This window comes from Poromitra crassiceps, assembly GCF_964638095.1.
Source record: "Poromitra crassiceps genome assembly, chromosome: 20".
In the NCBI taxonomy this organism is placed as follows: domain Eukaryota; kingdom Metazoa; phylum Chordata; class Actinopteri; order Beryciformes; family Melamphaidae; genus Poromitra; species Poromitra crassiceps.
Window position 1 is genome coordinate 21,423,735 of NC_139637.1, and position 19,964 is coordinate 21,443,698.

Sequence of the window (19,964 nt, forward strand, 5' to 3'; positions counted from 1 at the left end):
GACAGGTACCATGAGAACGGTTCTGGAGCTGCTCTATCTGGGACTATTTGCAATCAGAGCTTCTACCAGAAAATGCACCAACATCTCTAGAAAAATCTAACGGGGTGCATCACATTATCCATGATCTATCTACTATTTATTCTCAGTGGATTGGAGTAGCTCCTGTTGGTATCACAGATAAGAGCACAGAACTTAATGGGTAGAAAGTACAAGAGCAATCAGGCTAACCTCCTCTGGTACCACTTGCATGATTATTATTATACAAACTTTTATTAACATGGTGATTAATCAACAATGTGAATAAAACTCAACATTATTGATTTGAACGGGCATGTTCATTCTATCCATTCATTTTAGTATCCATACCATTCTACTGTATGTACAACATTTTTGTCTTTTGCACCAGAGAAAGACATCTGCTTGCGAATCTGGACTATGTGAAAAACTGACCTATGAGCTTAAAGAGAGAGAGAAAATGTTTTTGTATAGTAAATGGAAGAAATTTATGATTTATGACAAGGTAGAAAATACTTACGGACCAACAGATATATAAACTTCAAGATATTGGATTTGTATGCCTTTTGTTGATAATGGACTCTTATAACCATGGCTGTTTTGTAGGGGTGTCACGATACACTCAGTTCACGATACGATACACGATATTGGGTTCATTATAACGATACGATACTTTAACAATATTTTTTTTGAGATCGATTTGTAAGTTGAGGGGGCATCCTCCACGTTAATTTGAGTAATTTCACCATTTTCATCCCTCCGTGTCTGTAACGTCCCTCGTCTGTTCAAACAAAGCAATGAAAAGGAGAGCGAGCATGCAATCAGATGCAGATCAGTTTCACCATGTTCAGCTTCTTTTTCTCGTGATATGAGATTTCATCTCAACGATACATATTGATATCGCGATGTATCATGGGACGATATATTGTGACATCCCTACTGTTTTGTTTATGTTTTTGTTTGCTTCTGTTTTCTTTTGCTATCTTTCTGGTTGTAAAAAAAGAAAGTCATAAGTCAAGAGACAAAATACTTATGGTTGTATGCACAGACAAAAACTCAATAAATATTAAAGTAAAAAAAAAAAAAAAAGATGGACTATGCTTTTTGAAATAAGATGAAAAACACATGTGAATCCTTTAGAATGATTGTTTTTTTTATTGCTTTAATATCTTGTTGCCATGTTTTGTTTACTAGAGTGTTGCTACTGTACGCTGTGAGGCTGTCTGCCCTGCACACCTTGATGCCGGCGTTGCGGAGGATCTCCAGGGTGGGCCTGACGTCAGCCTGGAGCTGGTCCTCCACCCCGGTCAGACACAGCAGCTCCATCTCCATCTCCAAGCTCTCGATCACTGTGGCCACCTTCAGGGAGCGGTCGTGGACGCTGAGTTTAGCCTGGACGTAGCGCGCCTGAGGAGGGGAGGGGAGGGGAGGGGAGGGGAGGGGAGGGGAGGGGGGGAGGGGGGGGCAGAGCCGGGGGGCGGGACGTGGGAGTGGTCATGGTGGGGAGAGATTCAATTAGTATAAATAAGGTAAAACCATTAGAAGAGCAAACAAGGGAAACGGGGAAGAATAGGAGGAAAAACAACACAGAAAAATGAAAATCAGCACCAGGGATGCCTCATGTGTGTTTGTGTGTTTGTGGAATTACACAACCTAGAAAGATTTTTTTCCCCTCTCAAACACTATAGAGAGCCAAAGTGGAACGTCACTTCCTGCTTCAGCACTGTATCAGAGATTTTTATCTGCCATTTATTCTTCCATAGACATTTTGCAAAATGCTTATACAAATAGTTTTACAAACCAAACGGTACAGATATATTTAGAAACGGGGGAGACCATAGAACATTTCACTTTAACATTATTTTTTTCGGTCGTTTTTTTTTGTTTTGGTCCGAGTGAAATGTTCTTTGCTCCCTCCCGATTCTAAATATAGCTGAACCATTAGGCTTGACGAAGTAAAACTATTTGCACGCACGCACGCACGCACACACACACACACACACACACACACACACACACACACACACACACACAGATCAAAAGAATAATCAGTGAGTTCCACTAAAAACGGGGAAACACTCTTTATGATCAGGCGTGTCAAACTTGTGTTACTTGTTGAATCCTAACTGCTCGTTTAACTGCCCATAACTTCTGCCCTCTAGGAAAACATCCTCTTGCGCTCTGACAAACACGCACACACACACACGCACACACACACACACACAAGATTCACAGCCACTCACAGCCAACATTTAGGCTGTGAAAAAGAGGACCCAGTTGAAAATGTTTTTCCCCTCACCAAAATATAGCCTAACTTTGGAGTGTTATTTAGCCACCTTCCTGACAAGCTAGCATGATTGGTTGATATTTTGCTTGATTGGTCTTCTAGTTTTATATGATACCAGAAACTTCACTCTGGCTTTAAAACTGAGCCCGCTACAGCCTTTGAAAGCCAAACAAACAAACAAACAAAAAATGCAATGCCCTGGCGGACCACCAGGCAGAGCAATAAGGTAAAGGTAAAGGTAAAGTCCCACTGATTGTCACACAATGTGTGAAATTTGTTCTCCGCATTTGACCCATCCCCTGGGGGAGCGGTGAGCGGCAGCGTGCGCCGCGCTCGGGAATCATATGGTGATCTAACCCCCCAATTCCAACCCTTTGATGCTGAGTGCCAAGCAGGGAGGCAAATGGGTCCCATTTTTATAGTCTTTGGTATGACTCGGCCGGGGATCGAACTCACGACCTCCCAGTCTCAGGGCGGACACTCAGACCACAAGGCCACTGAGCTGGTGTGCTAGCAATGGACTAGCACATGCTTCCTCTGATACATGTGCAGTCGTCAGCCACTTCTTTTCACCTGACAGCGAGGAGTTCCACTGGCAGGACGTGGCGAGTGGGAGGATCAGACTATTTCTCCCATTTCCCCTCCCTCCAAACACACGCCCCCCGACTGACCAGAGGAGGCGCTAGTGCAGCGACCAGGACACATACCCTTAATCCGGCTTCCCACGCGCAGACACCTGTGCCTGTATGGACAGATTGGACACCCGACCAAGCTGGAGGTAACACGGGGCTCGAACCTGCGACCCTCATGTCGGTAGGCAGGGAATCTACCGCCGCACTCCAATATATAATTCTAGTGACAGTTATTCACGTACAACCCTCAAAAGGTGCCATGTTTTCGAGAGCTGGAAATACATAACAGACGAGACCGGTCGGTTAACGCCCATCTCCAGCAGCTCCAGGGCCATTTTGGAGTGAGATAAAACCAAAACAATGTTGAGTGTGACTCATACAGGAACACCGACCCTGTGTGTGACTCAGTGTGTGACTCACTGCTGCCCACCAGGCCCGGCTCAGCCCAGGACCACAATCATACGCTTCAGTAACCGGGCCCGGGGGCTGAGGGCTGCAGGCCCTGCCCCAACAATGGGAGGCAATATGTGTGTGTAGCGACGGGGGGGTACACGGGGGTCTGCGTGGGAGGGCGGGGGGGAATGGGGTGGGGGTGCGGGGGTTAATCCAATTAGCCAACAGCACTCGTTGACATTTAAAAACGGTGGAAAAGTCGACATAAACTACCATGGTGTTAGGTCAGGGGTTCCCAACCTTTTTCGGGCTCGTGACCCTATTTTGACGTCGCAAAGATCTAGGGACCCGCGACATTCAAATTCCGGTACACCATCGATAATGTCATCAGTGACATCCTCAGTGATGTCACATAGTATGCTTTTTTTCCCCTGCAGAATTCTGACTTTAGTCTGACAATCCTGACTTTAATCTCAAAACTCTGACTGTATAGAATGCTGATTTAAAATTATAATCCCAAAGATTTTCATCTAAAAAAATCGCAGGTGACCATAATCATCTTCGGTAGTATTAACTGGTGTAGTACTGGTGTATTTTCTTTTCTTTTTTTTCAGGCGACCCCACTTAGGGTCGCGACCCTAAGGTTGGGAACCACTGTATTAGTCAGTCAGCACATAAACATTTGCACGTGCTCAGCTATCAGCTGGGTAATGTGGGCGGGGAAAGGGAAGTTTGGGGTCCCCCCTGCTGCAACTGCTACCTCCGTGACCCCACCCCAGATAAGCTGTTGAAGATGGATGGATGCCGATCATAATGGCTTTACCAAAGCGAGTCACAGCAAAGTGAACCTTCAAGGTTGGTTATGAACTCAGCCAGTCACTATAGAGACAGGGCATGAAATAGGCCACGCCCATCACGGGGGAAAGCTCTCCATTCACTCCCATACGCCAGCGTCATTTCCCTTGAATTAAACATAGCTAAAAGCTGTTGTGTGGTGGGGCTGCGCAGACAACAAATGTAAAAAAATCACCAATTAAATTTTGTTTGTACGCCCGAGCAAAACAAGGAAGCCATTGAGAATTGGCGAGAAGAAAAATGTGGATCTAGCTGTCGAGGAAGTAAGTTGGGAGTGTTCATCTTCCGTATATATGATCTTTGTGTGCAACACGTGACATAGGAGAACGCCAGGATTGGGGGGGGGCTCCACCTGCTACTTCCCTGCAGGTGGAGCTGATGAAAGGCAGCACGCTCACCTCAAAGTCCTGGTACTGCTCCTCTGTCAGGGACTTCTTGGAGACCACGAGGACCCTCAGGCCTTCCCTCGCCATGTTTCCACACTGGAAAAGAGTTCCACTTTCAGTTTCAACGGAGACAACTGGGGTGTGTCGTAAGAATTAACTTACTGGAGGCTAACTGTCTTCAATTCTCACTACAGGTGCATGCATGCAGAGTATCGACTGTACTACCTGTCTAAATAGGGGTTTTCTCAATGCAATAGAGATGCAGGGATGCCGCATTTTTGTAGGCCAAGACAGAAGTCGTGCACTTCCTGGTTCCCTCACTGGGGGAGTCAATGGGATTTTTGCAAACTTTGTACTCGGCATGCATTTACGCTTCAAAAGTCATAAAAGTGGTCCTCATTTGTGAAGATGATCTTACTGAACACAATGTTCGCAGTTTCATAAACTTTTGTTAACCACAGACCTTATTTCATGCATCTAACCAAAATCCCCAGTGCAAAAATCCTGTTGACTTTGAGACGAGGGAACCGGTCCGGAAGTGCCAACATCCAGGTCTTAGGCAGGTCTTAGCACTTGTTCCTGCAGTACTCTAAACAGCAGGGATACTCAACTTGGTTTGCCCGGGGGCCCACTTTTGCAAGATAACAGGAGGCCAGGGGCCAGTTAAATAAACAAACATTAATCATATTCATTTTTCTGTAGCGGATTGTAGGTTTTTGGGGTGTCGGCCAGGGTTTAGTCTGACAATTTGACTCTGTCATGAACCCATAAATGTGAACCACCAAGCAGAAGCAAATGCAAACAAATAATCTCCAGGGCAGAGCGGATCATCCGCAATCACAGCAGCAGCCGTTAATTCTCTGTTAGTGCAATACATGAACTTGTGCAATACAATATATAAACGTGCAATATTCTTTTACTACCTCAGCAGTATTTTATTAGTATTTTATTATTGTTTTGTTCCTGCTTTTTTGCCCCCCGTCTAGGTGTCCTTATCTGTTCTTAATGTTGTTGTTGTTTTTCTTAAATGTTTTTAATTATTTACGTGATTTTAATGCACTGTCAGCTGAAGCACTCTTAATTTTGTTGTATGGGGAACTGTGCAATGACAATAAAGTAGGGATGTTCGATATTGGCTTTTTTACCGATATCCGATATCCGATAATGTCCAACTCTTAATTTCCGATACCGATATCAACCGATATCAACCAATACCGATATAAGCGGGCTTTTTTTCCACCAAAATTTCACGTAACAAGTTACATAATGTAGCTTAATGTAGCTGAAGAGTTTAATATGCATGTTGTGTTAAAGTTGTAAGTGTTAGAGAAGCGAGCTTGTGACCAGAAGGTCGTCGGTTCAATCCCCGGGACTGGCAGGATAAATCTGGGTGGGGAAAGTGAAAAGGCAGCGCTTGCCCCTCCCTCATTACCACCACTGAGGTGCCCTTGAGCAAGGCCCTTAACCCCAACCGCTCCAGTGGAGCTGCTCAGTGGCCAACAGATCAGACTGTGGTTGTACTGGTCAGCTTCCAGGTATGAATGTGTGTGTGAATGTGAACAGGGCACTCCTGAAAAAGAGAGCATTGCTCTCAGTGAGACTCCCCCTGAATTAAAAAAAAAAAAAAAAAAAAAAAAAAAAAAATTATCGGCATGAAAACCGATACCGATATTTTCCGATATCGATTTTTTTTATGCTAATATCGGCCGATAATATCGGTAGGCCGATAATATCGGACATCCCTACAATAAAGGCTATTCTATAATCAGAGCAACAATGCAAACGCAGGGAAGTTAAGTTACGGTAGTTAAAAAGCAGGCTGTGATATTTGACAATTTAACTAAAGCTCAGTCAAACTGATTAAACGTTAGTTTTCATTGTGAATTAGAAAATGGTCGGGGGGGGGGGGCACTCGGCACCCTATCGCGGGCCGCATCTGGCCCCCGGGCCGCAAGGTGAGTATCACTGTAATACAGCATACCAAAAAAAGTCTAATTAAATTTAAAAAAAGAGATCATCCGCTTGTTATGTAAAGCAGGGAACTGTACCTCCTCCTCCAGCCAGTCATTATACTGGACGATGCCTGCCATCACCACATCAGCACCCTTCATGTAGAACGTGATCTCTCCTGTAGATTCATCCTAGAAAACAGACAATGATCCAGCATCGATCCAGTGTTACAAACCGAACACATCACACATCAAATGCAGCTGTAAGCCTTTTCTTTACCCAGAAGAGATTCCCCCCGTCCAAACCCCACGTGAGACAATGTGCACATTGCCTAACTATTTCATGATTGCCTTGTTGCCTAGAAAAGGAAAACTTATTTTGGTATTCATGATGTGGGATATGGAGAAAGTGTTTGAAAATATTATCGCGAGGAAGTCAAGTTTCAATCCCAGGCTTCCGGGAGTTCTAGCCGAGTCTAGGCAAGCCAACAAAAATAATGTTAGTCATCAGACTTAGTCAGAGGTCATTACTGGGTGAGGTTTTTCTCAGATAACTCTTGTAATATTACGTTTTAATTTTTCATGTTGTGATGTGTTGTTGTTTGATGTTGCTAGCATACACCCCGCGGTGTTTGATAGCAACAGCTAATGATCCCCCAATGCCTGTGATGGTTCCTTTATAATCAAGCAGTAGGCCAACTAACAGTGTTGGGCAAGTTACTTTCAGAATGTAATATACTTCATATTACTAGTTACTTTCATTTGAAAGTAATACGTTACTTTACAATATTACTGTCTGTGTAGAGTAACTCGTTACTTATTACACTACTTTTGCATTACTTTCACCAAAACAACAGCAGCAGCAGAGTGACATTGCCGCCCCGGAACCATCCCAAAAAATAATTTCAACCACCTTGAAGTCAGTGTAAACCATCCAAAATTCTAAATGTTATTATTTTCCTTTGTTATTGTCATCTGTAGTGGTTATTTGCATAAAAACACACAGTTTGATTAGGAAATGATTGTATCTTTATTTAAATGTGCTTTGATAAAAACAATTTTTTAACTCAATTTGTAACTTGAGTTACTTGACAAAGTAACTGGTATAATATTACTGAAATCCTATAAGTAATAAGTTATATTACTGAGTGACTGCTAAAAGTAATATATTACATGTAATATGGTAATTTTGTAATGAGTTACCCCCAACACTGCCAACTAAGCAGATGGGAAAGCTTGAAGCAGAACATCTAAAGCTGTGCAGCTAAGACAGAAGATCATGATCCTCAACATCATCTCAGCACTCACTCGAACTATGATGCCCATCCTCTTGCTCTCATAGGTGAAGGGGAAGATCTGCAGGATGGTGAAGTTCAGTATTTGGCCACTAGGGGTCCGCAGCTGCATGGAGGACTGGTCTCTTCCTACCAGCGTCAGTCCAACGCTCTCAGTCCACTGCACCAGCGACACCTATCAATCCCACATTGTAAAGGCGTTAGACGGTTAGAGGGTGCGGTCACCGGAATAAATGACTTATGTAGTATCTTTAGAATGATATAGAGGAGAAAGATGAATAGGGCCGAATAAGAATCTTATCTAATACTTTTGATCAACAGGAAATGTCAATAATCATCAAAACCATCATCATTAACTAACATGCGCGCGCGCACGCACGTGCACACGCGCACACACACACACACACACACACACACACACACACACGCACACACACACACACACACACAGCAAGAGATGCTATCAAAATATAGATTGTTCAACTCCTCATCCCCCCCCTCCCTCCCCCATTCTGATGGTAAACCATCATGTCAACATGATGTACCATTCTTCTATGAATTACAAGCAAGAGTGAGGAACACTCAGGACTGAGAAGGTCGTCAAAGAGCACAGTGACCATTCATCCTTAATCAATAGCTCAAATATTTTCAGCACTCAAGACTATTGATCGGCGACCATTTCTAAATTCCTGGTGAAATTGTTGTTTTTGCCCCGATCCTTTCTGAAGGACACAACAGATCACATCCATTAAAATACTCACTGTGTGTGTGTGTGTGTGTGTGTGTATGCACACGCACACGTGTGTGTGTGTGTGTGTGTGTGTATATGTGTGTGTATGTGTGTGTGTGTGTGTGTGTGTGTGTGTATATGTGTGTGTATGTGTGTGTGTGTGTGTGTGTGTGTGTGTGTGTATGTGTGTGTGTGTGTATGTGTGTGTGTGTGTGTGTGTGTGTGTGTGTATGTGTGTGTATGTGTGTGTGTGTGTGTGTGTGTGTGTATGTGTGTGTGTGTGTGTGTGTGTGTGTGTGTGTGTATGTGTGTATGTGTGTGTGTGTGTGTGTGTGTGTGTGTGTGTGTGTGTGTGTGTGTGTGTGTGTGTGTGTGTGTGTGTGTGTGTATGGAGAGAGAGAGAGGGAGAGAGGGGGAAGGGGAGAGGACATTGCCCAATAACTTCCAGACCAGCGATTAGAAGAAGATCACAGCATAGCCGAGTCATCATTAATCTTCTGACTCTAAGGACAGATCTCAGAGCAGCCGGATGGGCATAGATGGAGAGAGAGAAAAAAATTACTGTTTCCAATTCTAACTCTAAACCGAAGGCTTTGCGGTTATAAAATGACTTATTTTGCCAATACATGACCATGTAGTCTAACAATGCTTGGCCAAGAGCACTCGGACGTCAGCAAAGCTCTGACTACCAGAACATTTGTCATCCAGGTTGGGAAATATGAAGATGGTGCCTTAGTCACAGTCTAGAAATATTCACCGTGGAAGCACGCTCGGAACGGGACGTCCACCACAACCATGTAGCTAGCGGTCCTGTGTGGGTCGACTGCTGAGCGCTACTGGCCTGAAGAACACCGCATCCCGGTGGCTTGACTCACCACTGCCACATGGCTGACAACACTCCTTTGTGAAAGGACCCATATTCAATATGATTTATCCTTCCAAATTTGGTCATATATCATAAAACTGCTTTAATGTGGGGAGTAAAACGGTGAAATTAAAGCCCCATTATGCCGTTTTTCCTATTTTAGGGTGAAACTGCGCCCCCACAGTTACAGATTGTAATAATAAATGCTACAATCCCCCGTTTGTATGTTCAGATATCAGCCTTATTTTACGGTTTCTGCTTGTCCTCTCTATTTTGCCCACCTTTTTGCAGTGTTTATCAACTTGTTTTAGTGAAAGAAGAAGTGGCGAATCGCACGGCTAATCAAGCTAGCGAGCGATAAACACGTTTCATTTCCTATACGTACTTCACAATAAAAGCATCCTGTTAGTTTGTCAGCGGAAAACCTTTAATCTGAAGGAGCGGCGCAGGGAATGGAGTTACATGTTCCAGGCAACTTGCCTTGCTCCGGGGGCAGAGCCTCAAACTTACAGGGTGCAGGAAACAGGTATTCAGGACATACTGTGGGAATGACGGAGGTGCCATCCTCTCTATTACAAGTCAGTATTCACCTTATGTAGCCCCGCCCACTTGACCCAGTTGTGTTATGACTTCCTGTTCAAAACACCGGCTGTTTTACCTGCTCACTATAGTACTGTGCTGTCACACAGGAAGTGTCAACACAATAGGAAGTAACTGGCTGACCCCTGTGTTGGAACATAAGGTGAATACCATCAAAATGATTTTAAAGGTCCCATTCCGTGCAAAAGCTGTTTTTACTTGTAAATGCATATACTGCTGTCAGCCCTCCCTGTAATGAGTGGTCACACGCTCAGAACTGCCACAGTTGGATTTGTCCCTATCCAGCGTCCCTCTGCAGTCTCCTCCAAGCCACACCCCCAAACGCTTCGTTTGCCCAGAGGGGAATCTGGGGGAATCGGGACGTCACTAGCTTTCTCCTGCATACTGCGCGGGTCTCTCTCACACAAGCTACCTGCACCATTTAGTCTATAGCCACAAAATTAACACTTCTAGCTGGAGCGACGCCAACTGTACGTGATCCAGCAACTGCAGAGGTGCATTCGGTAAGTCTAGGCATTTTGAGATGTCCTCTTTAGCGTAGTACCGTTTAGTTAACGATAACTCGCAACCTAGCGTGCTGGTCCACAGACGCTAATCTGATTGGCTGCTGGGAGCCTGGGGCGGGCTCTCCCTCAGCGGCCAATGGGAACTGTTAGTTCTGAATATATTATAGGAACAGGCCGTTCTTGGGAAGCAACCAGAAGAGGGAGTGAGAACTCCGTCACAACAAACGGGTTTGCTATATTTTCGACAGATTAATCCAGAATCATGTTTTATGGACCAGAGACACACGTTTTTAAGAGGTTACAGCTGCACGAATTGGGACCTTTAAGGTTGTTATATTAAGGTAAAAAAAAAAGTTACATATTGGGGCTCAATGCTTATTGATGTGTGTATAATTACTTACGCCGCTACAATAAAACTGTGTTTCAGACAAATCAGTCAGAGCAACTAGCACGATTAGACAAATGTCAGTTTTGACTGCAGTACACCCTATAGTGAAAACCATGCATGCAACAGTCGGTGGTATTGTGACCGTGGCACTCACAGCCAAAAACCATATCTATATTAAGACTTCCTGACAAGCCGTAGGAAAGCAAACTGAATCTTTAACCGAGATTATATCAAACTGATACAATGAAGCTTTTACAGCAGAGCCACTCGAAGGAAAGAGGAACTTGCAAACCATAAATCTAAGTTAAAGAATTCTGTATTGCTGCTAATGAGCAGTGTTGGGCAAGTTACTTTCAAAATGTAATATACCACATATTACTAGTTACTTTCATTTGACAGTAATACGTTACTTTACAATATTACTGTCTGTGTAGAGTAACTTGTTACTTATTACACTACTTTTGCAATACTTTCACCAAAACAACAGCAGCAGCAGAATGACATCGCGGCCCCGGAACCATCCCAAAAAATAATTTAAACCGCCTTCAAGTTGCAGTGTAAACAATCCAAAATTCTAAATGTTATTCTTACTTGACAAAGTAACTGGTATAATATTACTGAAATCCTATAAGACTCAAAGTAATATATTACATGTAATATGTTACCTTTGTAATGAGTTACCCCCAACACTGCTAATGAGAAAACCTCTCCACAATTGCTCATTTTCTTACAATAAGACTTTGACATGATCCTGGCATGCCCAAAGTTGTCACTGCATGAAACTGGAAATTTATTGTAGGCGTTTGCCTGACAGTGTCTCATCCAGAGCGTATTACAATGTGCCACAGTGGGATACGCTTAATTCAATTTCCTACCAACAACAAAAGAAACTTGCAATAGTAAGTCAACTCTATTATCATGACAATACGACAGCTGTAGCGGGCCGCATTAAAATATATGATCAAGGGGGAAATTCAAAAGGGCATAAGTGCAATGGGCTGGGGAGCACATTAAGGAAATCCGTATTTACACCACAGGAAATGGATCAAGTCGGATTCCGCAGTGCTCTTCCTGCCGTTCAAAGGATTCATACTGACCAAGGACACAAATGTGGAATGCCATTTGTCTCATCGACGTTCCTCCTTAAAGGAAGAAAGCAGTGAAGACACTCAGGATAATCCCTGCACTGACAAAAAACCCAAGAACTCTCCAGCTTAAGATCGGAAGTCTGTTCTCCTGTTTGGCCTTGAGAAAATGAGCTTACAGTAGATTGAGGGCGAATTTCCTGATAGGTTGATTTGAGATATATTTCTGGATTGGTATTTGTCTGTGTGTGTGTGTGTATTTATATCATCTGATGGATATACTGAAGCTTTTTGTATACATTCATTCAGAGTATGGGAAACATGGGAAACATGCATATCCATATACAATATACAATAGCTGGAAAAAAAAAGACAACAATCTATCGCCATTGAAAATACTTCACGACTTGAAAATGTCAAATCTTTAGGAAGTTAAATAGAAATGAGTTTTCACAGGTGTCACCCAAGAGAACAAAACTGAAATCTAAGAACTAAAAAATAAGTAAAAATTAAAAAAAATCGCAAGTGAGGTAGTATTAAATTGGGTCTACTCTGGTGTTAAAAAAAATCAGGTGACCCTATTTGAATTCCAGGCGACCCCACTTAGGGTCGCGACCCTAAGGTTGGGAACCACGTCGTGTACCTCATCGGGGCTGGCGGCCTGGTAGACCCTGCAGGTGTCCTCGTAGTGCTGCTCGGCCTCGGCCTGGTCCGTCACGCCGTTGGCCTCGTACACGGGCGTCACGTTGTGCACCAGGGCGATGGCCTTCACCGCCTCGTGGACGCGACTGCTGATGGTCTTGCGGACCTTAGTGGCCACCGGAGCCCTGGAGGCGGGCAGGTCGTGGGCGGGCTGGAGGGGGATGAATGCAAACAAAGAAAGCGATCAGAAAAGGGGAAATCTGAAAAGGAGCATAACCGTGTTTTCTCTCCTGTCAAGGTTCTTCTCAGAGGGCAGCAGCCACTGTGCCGGCTGAATTCAAGTGAACATCTATGCTGTCGAATAGAGATGGAACGATATGAACATTTCACATCACGATTATAGTGACCAAAATGATCACGGTTATCAGTATGATCACGGTTTGTTAAAATGTGCTGAAAATCAAAAAGTACTAATACCACCAAGTTTTATATATTGAAAACTCTGACCCGAGAAAGGATTGATACACTCACTGAAATCATTTCTCCAAGGCTGCACGTTTGCATCTGGGAGACAGTTGCCAACTTTGGTTGATGATGGACGGTATTTACCATGTTTTTCAAAGCACTGTAATCATGGTAACACGGTAATCGCGGTACCATCACGGTTTTAATGATAATGAAAATTTGAAACGGTATGGTTATCATAGGGAATTTTATCACGGTTATCATTAAAACCAGTTATCGTTACATCCCTAACTGTCGAACAGAAAAACTCGAAGCCATGAACACTCATAAATATAATTAAAAAAAAACACACACAAATCTAACCCATTTGAAAATAGGGATTACCAAGTGGAAATGCGTTGATTTGTGTGGAGGAAAGTAAAGGAGCCACTTGGCTGACCTCTCTCTGCACCATCAGTCAGTGGTGTGGCAGTGGCACGTAACTAAGCACAACCAGATGTGCAAAAGCAAATATGAACAATTAGCTTTAGCGTCGTGGCGCTGCTGCTATTTTTGGAGGCGGTTGCGTCCCAGAGGGGTTAATGGCAGCCAGCGTCATTAAAGAAGTCCGGTCAGTGCGTCGCTCGTGGGCTAATCCTGTTTCCTGCTCCGCTAACCTCTGGTGTCAAAGGGACAAAGAGTGTCATCTGAGGTCAGGAAGCATTCAACCAAACAGTCATCACACACACCGATACGTTTCTTAAAACAATGCCCCCGACTGTTTGCTTTAGCCCTTCCCCAAGCATTTGGAATTGGAATATTTTCAATCTCTTGATCTTCAGTGATTTGTTTTCTTACCCGTGATGACGGGTCCGAGGCGTGTTCGTTATCTGTGTGTAGGCGCTGAACACATGATGAACGGGGGTCCGAGGCGTGTTCGTTACCTGTGTGTAGGCACTGAACACATGACAGGTCTGAAGTGTGTTCGTTACCTGTGTGTAGGCACTGAACACATGGCAGGTCTGAAGCGTGTTCGTTACCTGTGTGTAGGCACTGAACACATGACAGGTCTGAAGCGTGTTCGTTACCTGTGTGTAGGCACTGAACACATGGCAGGTCTGAAGCGTGTTTGTTACCTGTGTGTAGGCACTGAACACATGACAGGTCTGAAGCGTGTTCGTTACCTGTGTGTAGGCACTGAACACATGACAGGTCTGAGGCGTGTTCGTTATCTGTGTGTAGGCACGAACACATGACAGGTCTGAAGCGTGTTCGTTACCTGTGTGTAGGCACTGAACACATGACAGGTCTGAGGCGTGTTCGTTACCTGTGTGTAGGTACTTAACACATGACAGGTCTGAAGCGTGTTCGTTACCTGTGTGTAGGCACTGAACACATGACAGGTCTGAAGCGTGTTCGTTACCTGTGTGTAGGCACTGAACACATGACAGGTCTGAAGCGTGTTCGTTACCTGTGTGTAGGCACTGAACACATAACAGGTCTGAGGCGTGTTTGTTACCTGTGTGTAGGCACTGAACACATGACAGGTCTGAAGCGTGTTCGTTACCTGTGTGTAGGCACTGAACACATAACAGGTCTGAAGCGTGTTCGTTACCTGTGTGTAGGCACTGAACACATAACAGGTCTGAAGCGTGTTCGTTACCTGTGTGTAGGCACTGAACACATGACAGGTCTGAGGCGTGTTTGTTACCTGTGTGTAGGCACTGAATACATGACAGGTCTGAAGTGTGTTCGTTACCTGTGTGTAGGCACTGAACACATGACAGGTCTGAGGCGTGTTCGTTACCTGTGTGTAGGCACTGAACACATGACACGTCTGAGGCGTGTTCGTTACCTGTGTGTAGGCACTGAACACATGACAGGTCTGAGGCGTGTTCGTTACCTGTGTGTAGGCACTGAACACATGACACGTCTGAGGCGTGTTCGTTACCTGTGTGTAGGCACTGAACACATGACAGGTCTGAGGCGTGTTCGTTACCTGTGTGTAGGCACTGAACACATGACAGGTCTGAAGCGTGTTAGTTACCTGTGTGTAGGCACTGAACACATAACAGGTCTGAAGCGTGTTCGTTACCTGTGTGTAGGCACTGAACACATAACAGGTCTGAAGCGTGTTAGTTACCTGTGTGTAGGCACTGAACACATGACAGGTCTGAAGCGTGTTTGTTACCTGTGTGTAGGCACTGAACACATGACAGGTCTGAAGCGTGTTCGTTACCTGTGTGTAGGCACTGAATACATGACAGGTCTGAGGCGTGTTCGTTACTTGTGTGTAGGCACTGAACACGTGACAGGTCTGAAGCGTGTTTGTTACCTGTGTGTAGGCACTGAACACATGACAGGTCTGAGGCGTGTTCGTTACCTGTGTGTAGGCACTGAACACGTGACAGGTCTGAAGCGTGTTCGTTACCTGTGTGTAGGCACTGAACACATGACAGGTCTGAGGCGTGTTCGTTACCTGTGTGTAGGCACTGAACACATGACAGGTCTGAGGCATGTTCGTTACCTGTGTGTAGGCACTGAACACATGACAGGTCTGAGGCATGTTCGTTACCTGTGTGTAGGCACTGAACACATAACAGGTCTGAAGCGTGTTCGTTACCTGTGTGTAGGCACTGAACACATAACAGGTCTGAAGCGTGTTCGTTACCTGTGTGTAGGCACTGAACACATAACAGGTCTGAAGCGTGTTCGTTACCTGTGTGTAGGCACTGAACACATGACAGGTCTGAAGCGTGTTCGTTACCTGTGTGTAGGCACTGAACACATGACAGGTCTGAGGCATGTTCGTTACCTGTGTGTAGGCACTGAACACATAACAGGTCTGAAGCGTGTTCGTTACCTGTGTGTAGGCACTGAACACATAACAGGTCTGAAGCGTGTTCGTTACCTGTGTGTAGGCACTGAACACATAACAGGTCTGAAGCGTGTTCGTTACCTGTGTGTAGGCACTGAACACATGACAGGTCTGAAGCGTGTTCGTTACCTGTGTGTAGGCACTGAACACATGACACGTCTGAGGCGTGTTCGTTACCTGTGTGTAGGCACTTAACACATGACACGTCTGAGGCGTGTTCGTTACCTGTGTGTAGGCACTGAACACATGATAGGTCTGAAGCGTGTTTGTTACCTGTGTGTAGGCACTGAACACATGACAGGTCTGAAGCGTGTTCGTTACCTGTGTGTAGGCACTGAACACACGACAGGTCTGAAGCGTGTTCGTTACCTGTGTGTAGGCACTGAACACACGACAGGTCTGAAGCGTGTTCGTTACCTGTGTGTAGGCACTGAACACGTGACAGGTCTGAAGCATGTTTGTTACCTGTGTGTAGGCACTGAACACATGACAGGTCTGAGGCGTGTTCGTTACCTGTGTGTAGGCACTGAACACATGACAGGTCTGAAGCGTGTTCGTTACCTGTGTGTAGGCACTGAACACATGACAGGTCTGAAGCGTGTTCGTTACCTGTGTGTAGGCACTGAACACATGGCTCTGCACTTCGTCCATCGAGTCCATCCCATAGGCCACGGTGCCAAGATGGAGCCGCCTGAACCCCATTTCATTTTGTGTGAGAGTTCCTGGAAAACATTATAAAATGAAAGCAATCTTTACAATTCAGCCAGGGAAATTACTCACAAAAGTGACACATTTAATTCTAAGGTTAATACCACCATCTGGAAGGGGGGGGGGGGACACTTGTGCAAAATCAGGGACAAAAGGTAATCTGAGTTTTGCTTGACAAATAATAATTTTCCAAAATGACTATGTCGTTTTGGAAACGAACTGTTCCACTGTTAATGTTTTTCAAGTCTGCACTTTTCATGGGTTGGGGGATTTATAACCATTAAATCATAATCTGAAAACAGAGTTTGCATGTCATTATGGTCTCATTTGGTGATTGCAAAATAAAAAATAGTGGCAGGCAGGGAAGCTAAAAGCCTATACGCGCCCTCTGCAGCCTCTCGCTCACTTTAAAAGCAGTTTCCGCCAGTATATCAAAATGACCAGAGGGGGGCCCCGCAGCACATACATTAGGCTGACCTGCGTGGTACCCTGCACTGGCCATATCATGCTCTGGATGGGGGAAAAAATGGCCTGATCACTTTATTGGGCATGAGGGCTGTAAATCTGACGGATAACACCTTGCTCCTGAGGAAGTGCACTGGTGAAGGTGTCGTTCTCTCAGGGTGCGTATAGATGAGAGGCTTTGGGGGCCTTTTTTTGATTTAAGGGTCCAATAACTAGCATGTCTCCAGGAGCAGAAACCCCCCCAGGGGAAGGAAAAGACCTAACTCAGTCTCCTACTGCACATTGGCAAATCCTCAACGCTGTCAGCTCTCGTTAAAAGCACTTCCACACGGGCCTCACTGCTGCTTCGGCCGTGCGAGAACGACCTGCAGACATACGGATTTCCTCCGGCCGAGGTGCCGTTTGTTTGTCTGCCTGTCCGTTAGATTGCAGGATTGCGGGGAAACTACTGGGCCGATTTTCAATCAACTTGTTGGAAGGGTGTAGTAGCACGGGCCAAGGAAGAAACCAGAACATTTTGGAACCGATCCGATACGACGCCAAAATTTGCATATCATAGGTTTGCGCTCTCCGAGTGCACTTCTTCTAGCTTGGCTTATTTTCCGATGGAGGAAGGAGGAAAAAACATCTCGATTAGGGAAAATCACTGTAGACGTTACGTCTCATTATGCTGATTCTTCTTACTGTAAATGGCCTGCGGTCTCACCTGTTTTGTCAGTCAGCAGGTAGGAGATGCGTCCGAGCTGTTCTGGTATGGTGCTCGCCCTCACCACTGTGCCCGGGATCTTGGAGTCTTTCCTGATCATCCAACTGAAAACCATCTTCCCAATATCCAGATTGACACGCAAACTGGATCAAATGAAACAAGACACAAATGTGATTTTTTTTTAATTCACGTCTGACACGAGGGCAATCACATTCACTTTCATCTTGCTTATTGAAAAAAATGCCACACTACAAATAACTGTCGTGACCTAGGGCGGAGCTTTGCTTTGTTCGCATTGAGGCTAATGTGGAAGTACCAAAAACTGTAGTTCCTCGAATGGCCACTTGAGGCCACCCCCATGTTAAAATGCCTGACTGTACAGCACAAATAAACATGTTTACAGCTTGGTTCAAATATGTTTTGGTCTCTATAGCTAATTTCACCTTCCAGTGATTGACAGGTTGCGTGTCCAGTGATCACGTAGTTTACAGATCACGGACCAATAGCAGGCGGCGCTGCGGCTCTGGGAAACCCCCCTCTCGTCCAAATGTGGCTACAAATAAGTCACCTCTGGCTCCAAAAACCAAGATGGCAGCGACCAAAATGGCTTCAAAACCAGAGGCTTCAAAACAGGGGTTCCACAAACCAATGATCGTCGCACTGACTACGTCCATCTTTGTTACAGTCTATGGCCGCGACCTGTGGAGAGGGTCCCACCTGATGGGCACGATGCTGGAGAAGAGCACCAAGAAGCGGAAGACCTGGAGGTACCAGCGGCCGGCGAAGTGCTGCAGGGCCACCATGACGACCGACACCACCACCAGGGCTCCAAACAGGATCTTGGTCAAACAGTTCACTTCCAGGTCAAACAAACCCACCTATCAACGAGCAGCAAAAGGCAAACATTCAGGGGGACAAATCCTGAACACTAAGGTCCAGTTTTGGTGAAAAGGTCAAATAACTGGGTTGTTCAAAAGTTAAATAAATCTACAATCTCCGGAGAGGGGGAGAAAAAAAATCCAGTCTCAAACTCTTAAAACGAAATCCATAGTAATTAAGTGCAGGTCTTCGGTCTCTGCTTCACACTACTGTACCTTATGCTTTGGGTTGGAGGTGTTCATGACACTCCGCAGCTCCTTGCCTGTGTAAATCACAACCCCCACCACCGTGCCTGGAGGGGGAGGGAGAGCGAGAGGGAGAGCGAGAAAGAGAGGGAGGGAGAGGAGAAAAAAACTCTAGTTGCCTCAGGCCAACATCATAAAAAAACAGGGCCTAAAGCATAGTACGTCAAGAAGAGGTTTCCCAGACTTATCATCTTGACATGAAAAGCCTTTTTCAAATGCAGACTGACAGCGGGAATATAAGACGCAGACTGCCAATTACTTAATGGCTAACATGTGTTCAATAGGGCAAAGTGGATTCACTCTCCTATGGAAGACGCACACTCTCTTCACCATTATGATTAGCTGGCCCACAGCTATTTATGTCCGACTGCCTCTTGACTTTCCCGTGTGTGTGTGTGTGTGTGTGTGTGTGTGTGTGTGTGTGTGTGTGCATTTGAAAGACAAGTCATCAGCAGATCAATTGTGAAGGAAGCAATGCTTCAACGCAGGTCTGTAAGCTCAGAGAGGCGGCTGGGCCCTGGTTACTTCCTGGTTATTAGCTCAGAGAGGCAGCTGGCCCTGGTTACTTCCTGGTTATTAGCTCAGAGAGGCGGCTGGGCCCTGGTTACTTCCTGGTTATTAGCTCAGAGATGTGGCTGGGCCTTGGTTACTTCCTGGTTATTAGCTCAGAGAGGCAGCTGGCCCTGGTTACTTCCTGGTTATTAGCTCAGAGAGGCGGCTGGGCCCTGGTTACTTCCTGGTTATTAGCTCAGAGAGGCAGCTGGCCCTGGTTACTTCCTGGTTATTAGCTCAGAGAGGTGGCTGGGCCCTGGTTACTTCCTGGTTATTAGCTCAGAGAGGCGGCTGGGCCCTGGTTACTTGCTGGTTATTAGCTGCACCACCGGGTTCAGGCAGGACATTTACCAGAGGCGATGACAGTGCTGGCCCACAGGGTGTTCTCAATGCTCAGGCTTTCGTTGACCGGAGGGTCTCCATCTTCCTATAAGATAAGAGATAAGAGAACAAGGGATA

General features: G+C 45.3%; 1 protein-coding gene across 3 annotated transcripts in view; it reads right to left on the reverse strand.

Moving 5' to 3' along the window:
- Nucleotides 1-19,964, reverse strand: part of atp9a (ATPase phospholipid transporting 9A) — a gene marked incomplete at its 5' end in the record, with an annotated part of 48,814 nt that overhangs the window by 15,907 nt on the left and 12,943 nt on the right. For all 3 annotated transcript variants that reach the window (XR_014553603.1, XM_083657122.1, XM_083657121.1), the window contains 10 exons: nt 1,252-1,422; nt 4,581-4,664; nt 6,617-6,709; nt 7,826-7,987; nt 12,630-12,839; nt 16,560-16,672; nt 17,830-17,972; nt 18,547-18,707; nt 18,924-19,000; nt 19,857-19,932. Coding sequence is in view for 2 of the 3 variants with exons in the window: in XM_083657122.1 (XP_083513248.1) it covers nt 1,252-1,422; nt 4,581-4,664; nt 6,617-6,709; nt 7,826-7,987; nt 12,630-12,839; nt 16,560-16,672; nt 17,830-17,972; nt 18,547-18,707; nt 18,924-19,000; nt 19,857-19,932 (1,290 nt within the window). The remainder of the gene's footprint in view (nt 1-1,251; nt 1,423-4,580; nt 4,665-6,616; nt 6,710-7,825; nt 7,988-12,629; nt 12,840-16,559; nt 16,673-17,829; nt 17,973-18,546; nt 18,708-18,923; nt 19,001-19,856; nt 19,933-19,964) is intronic.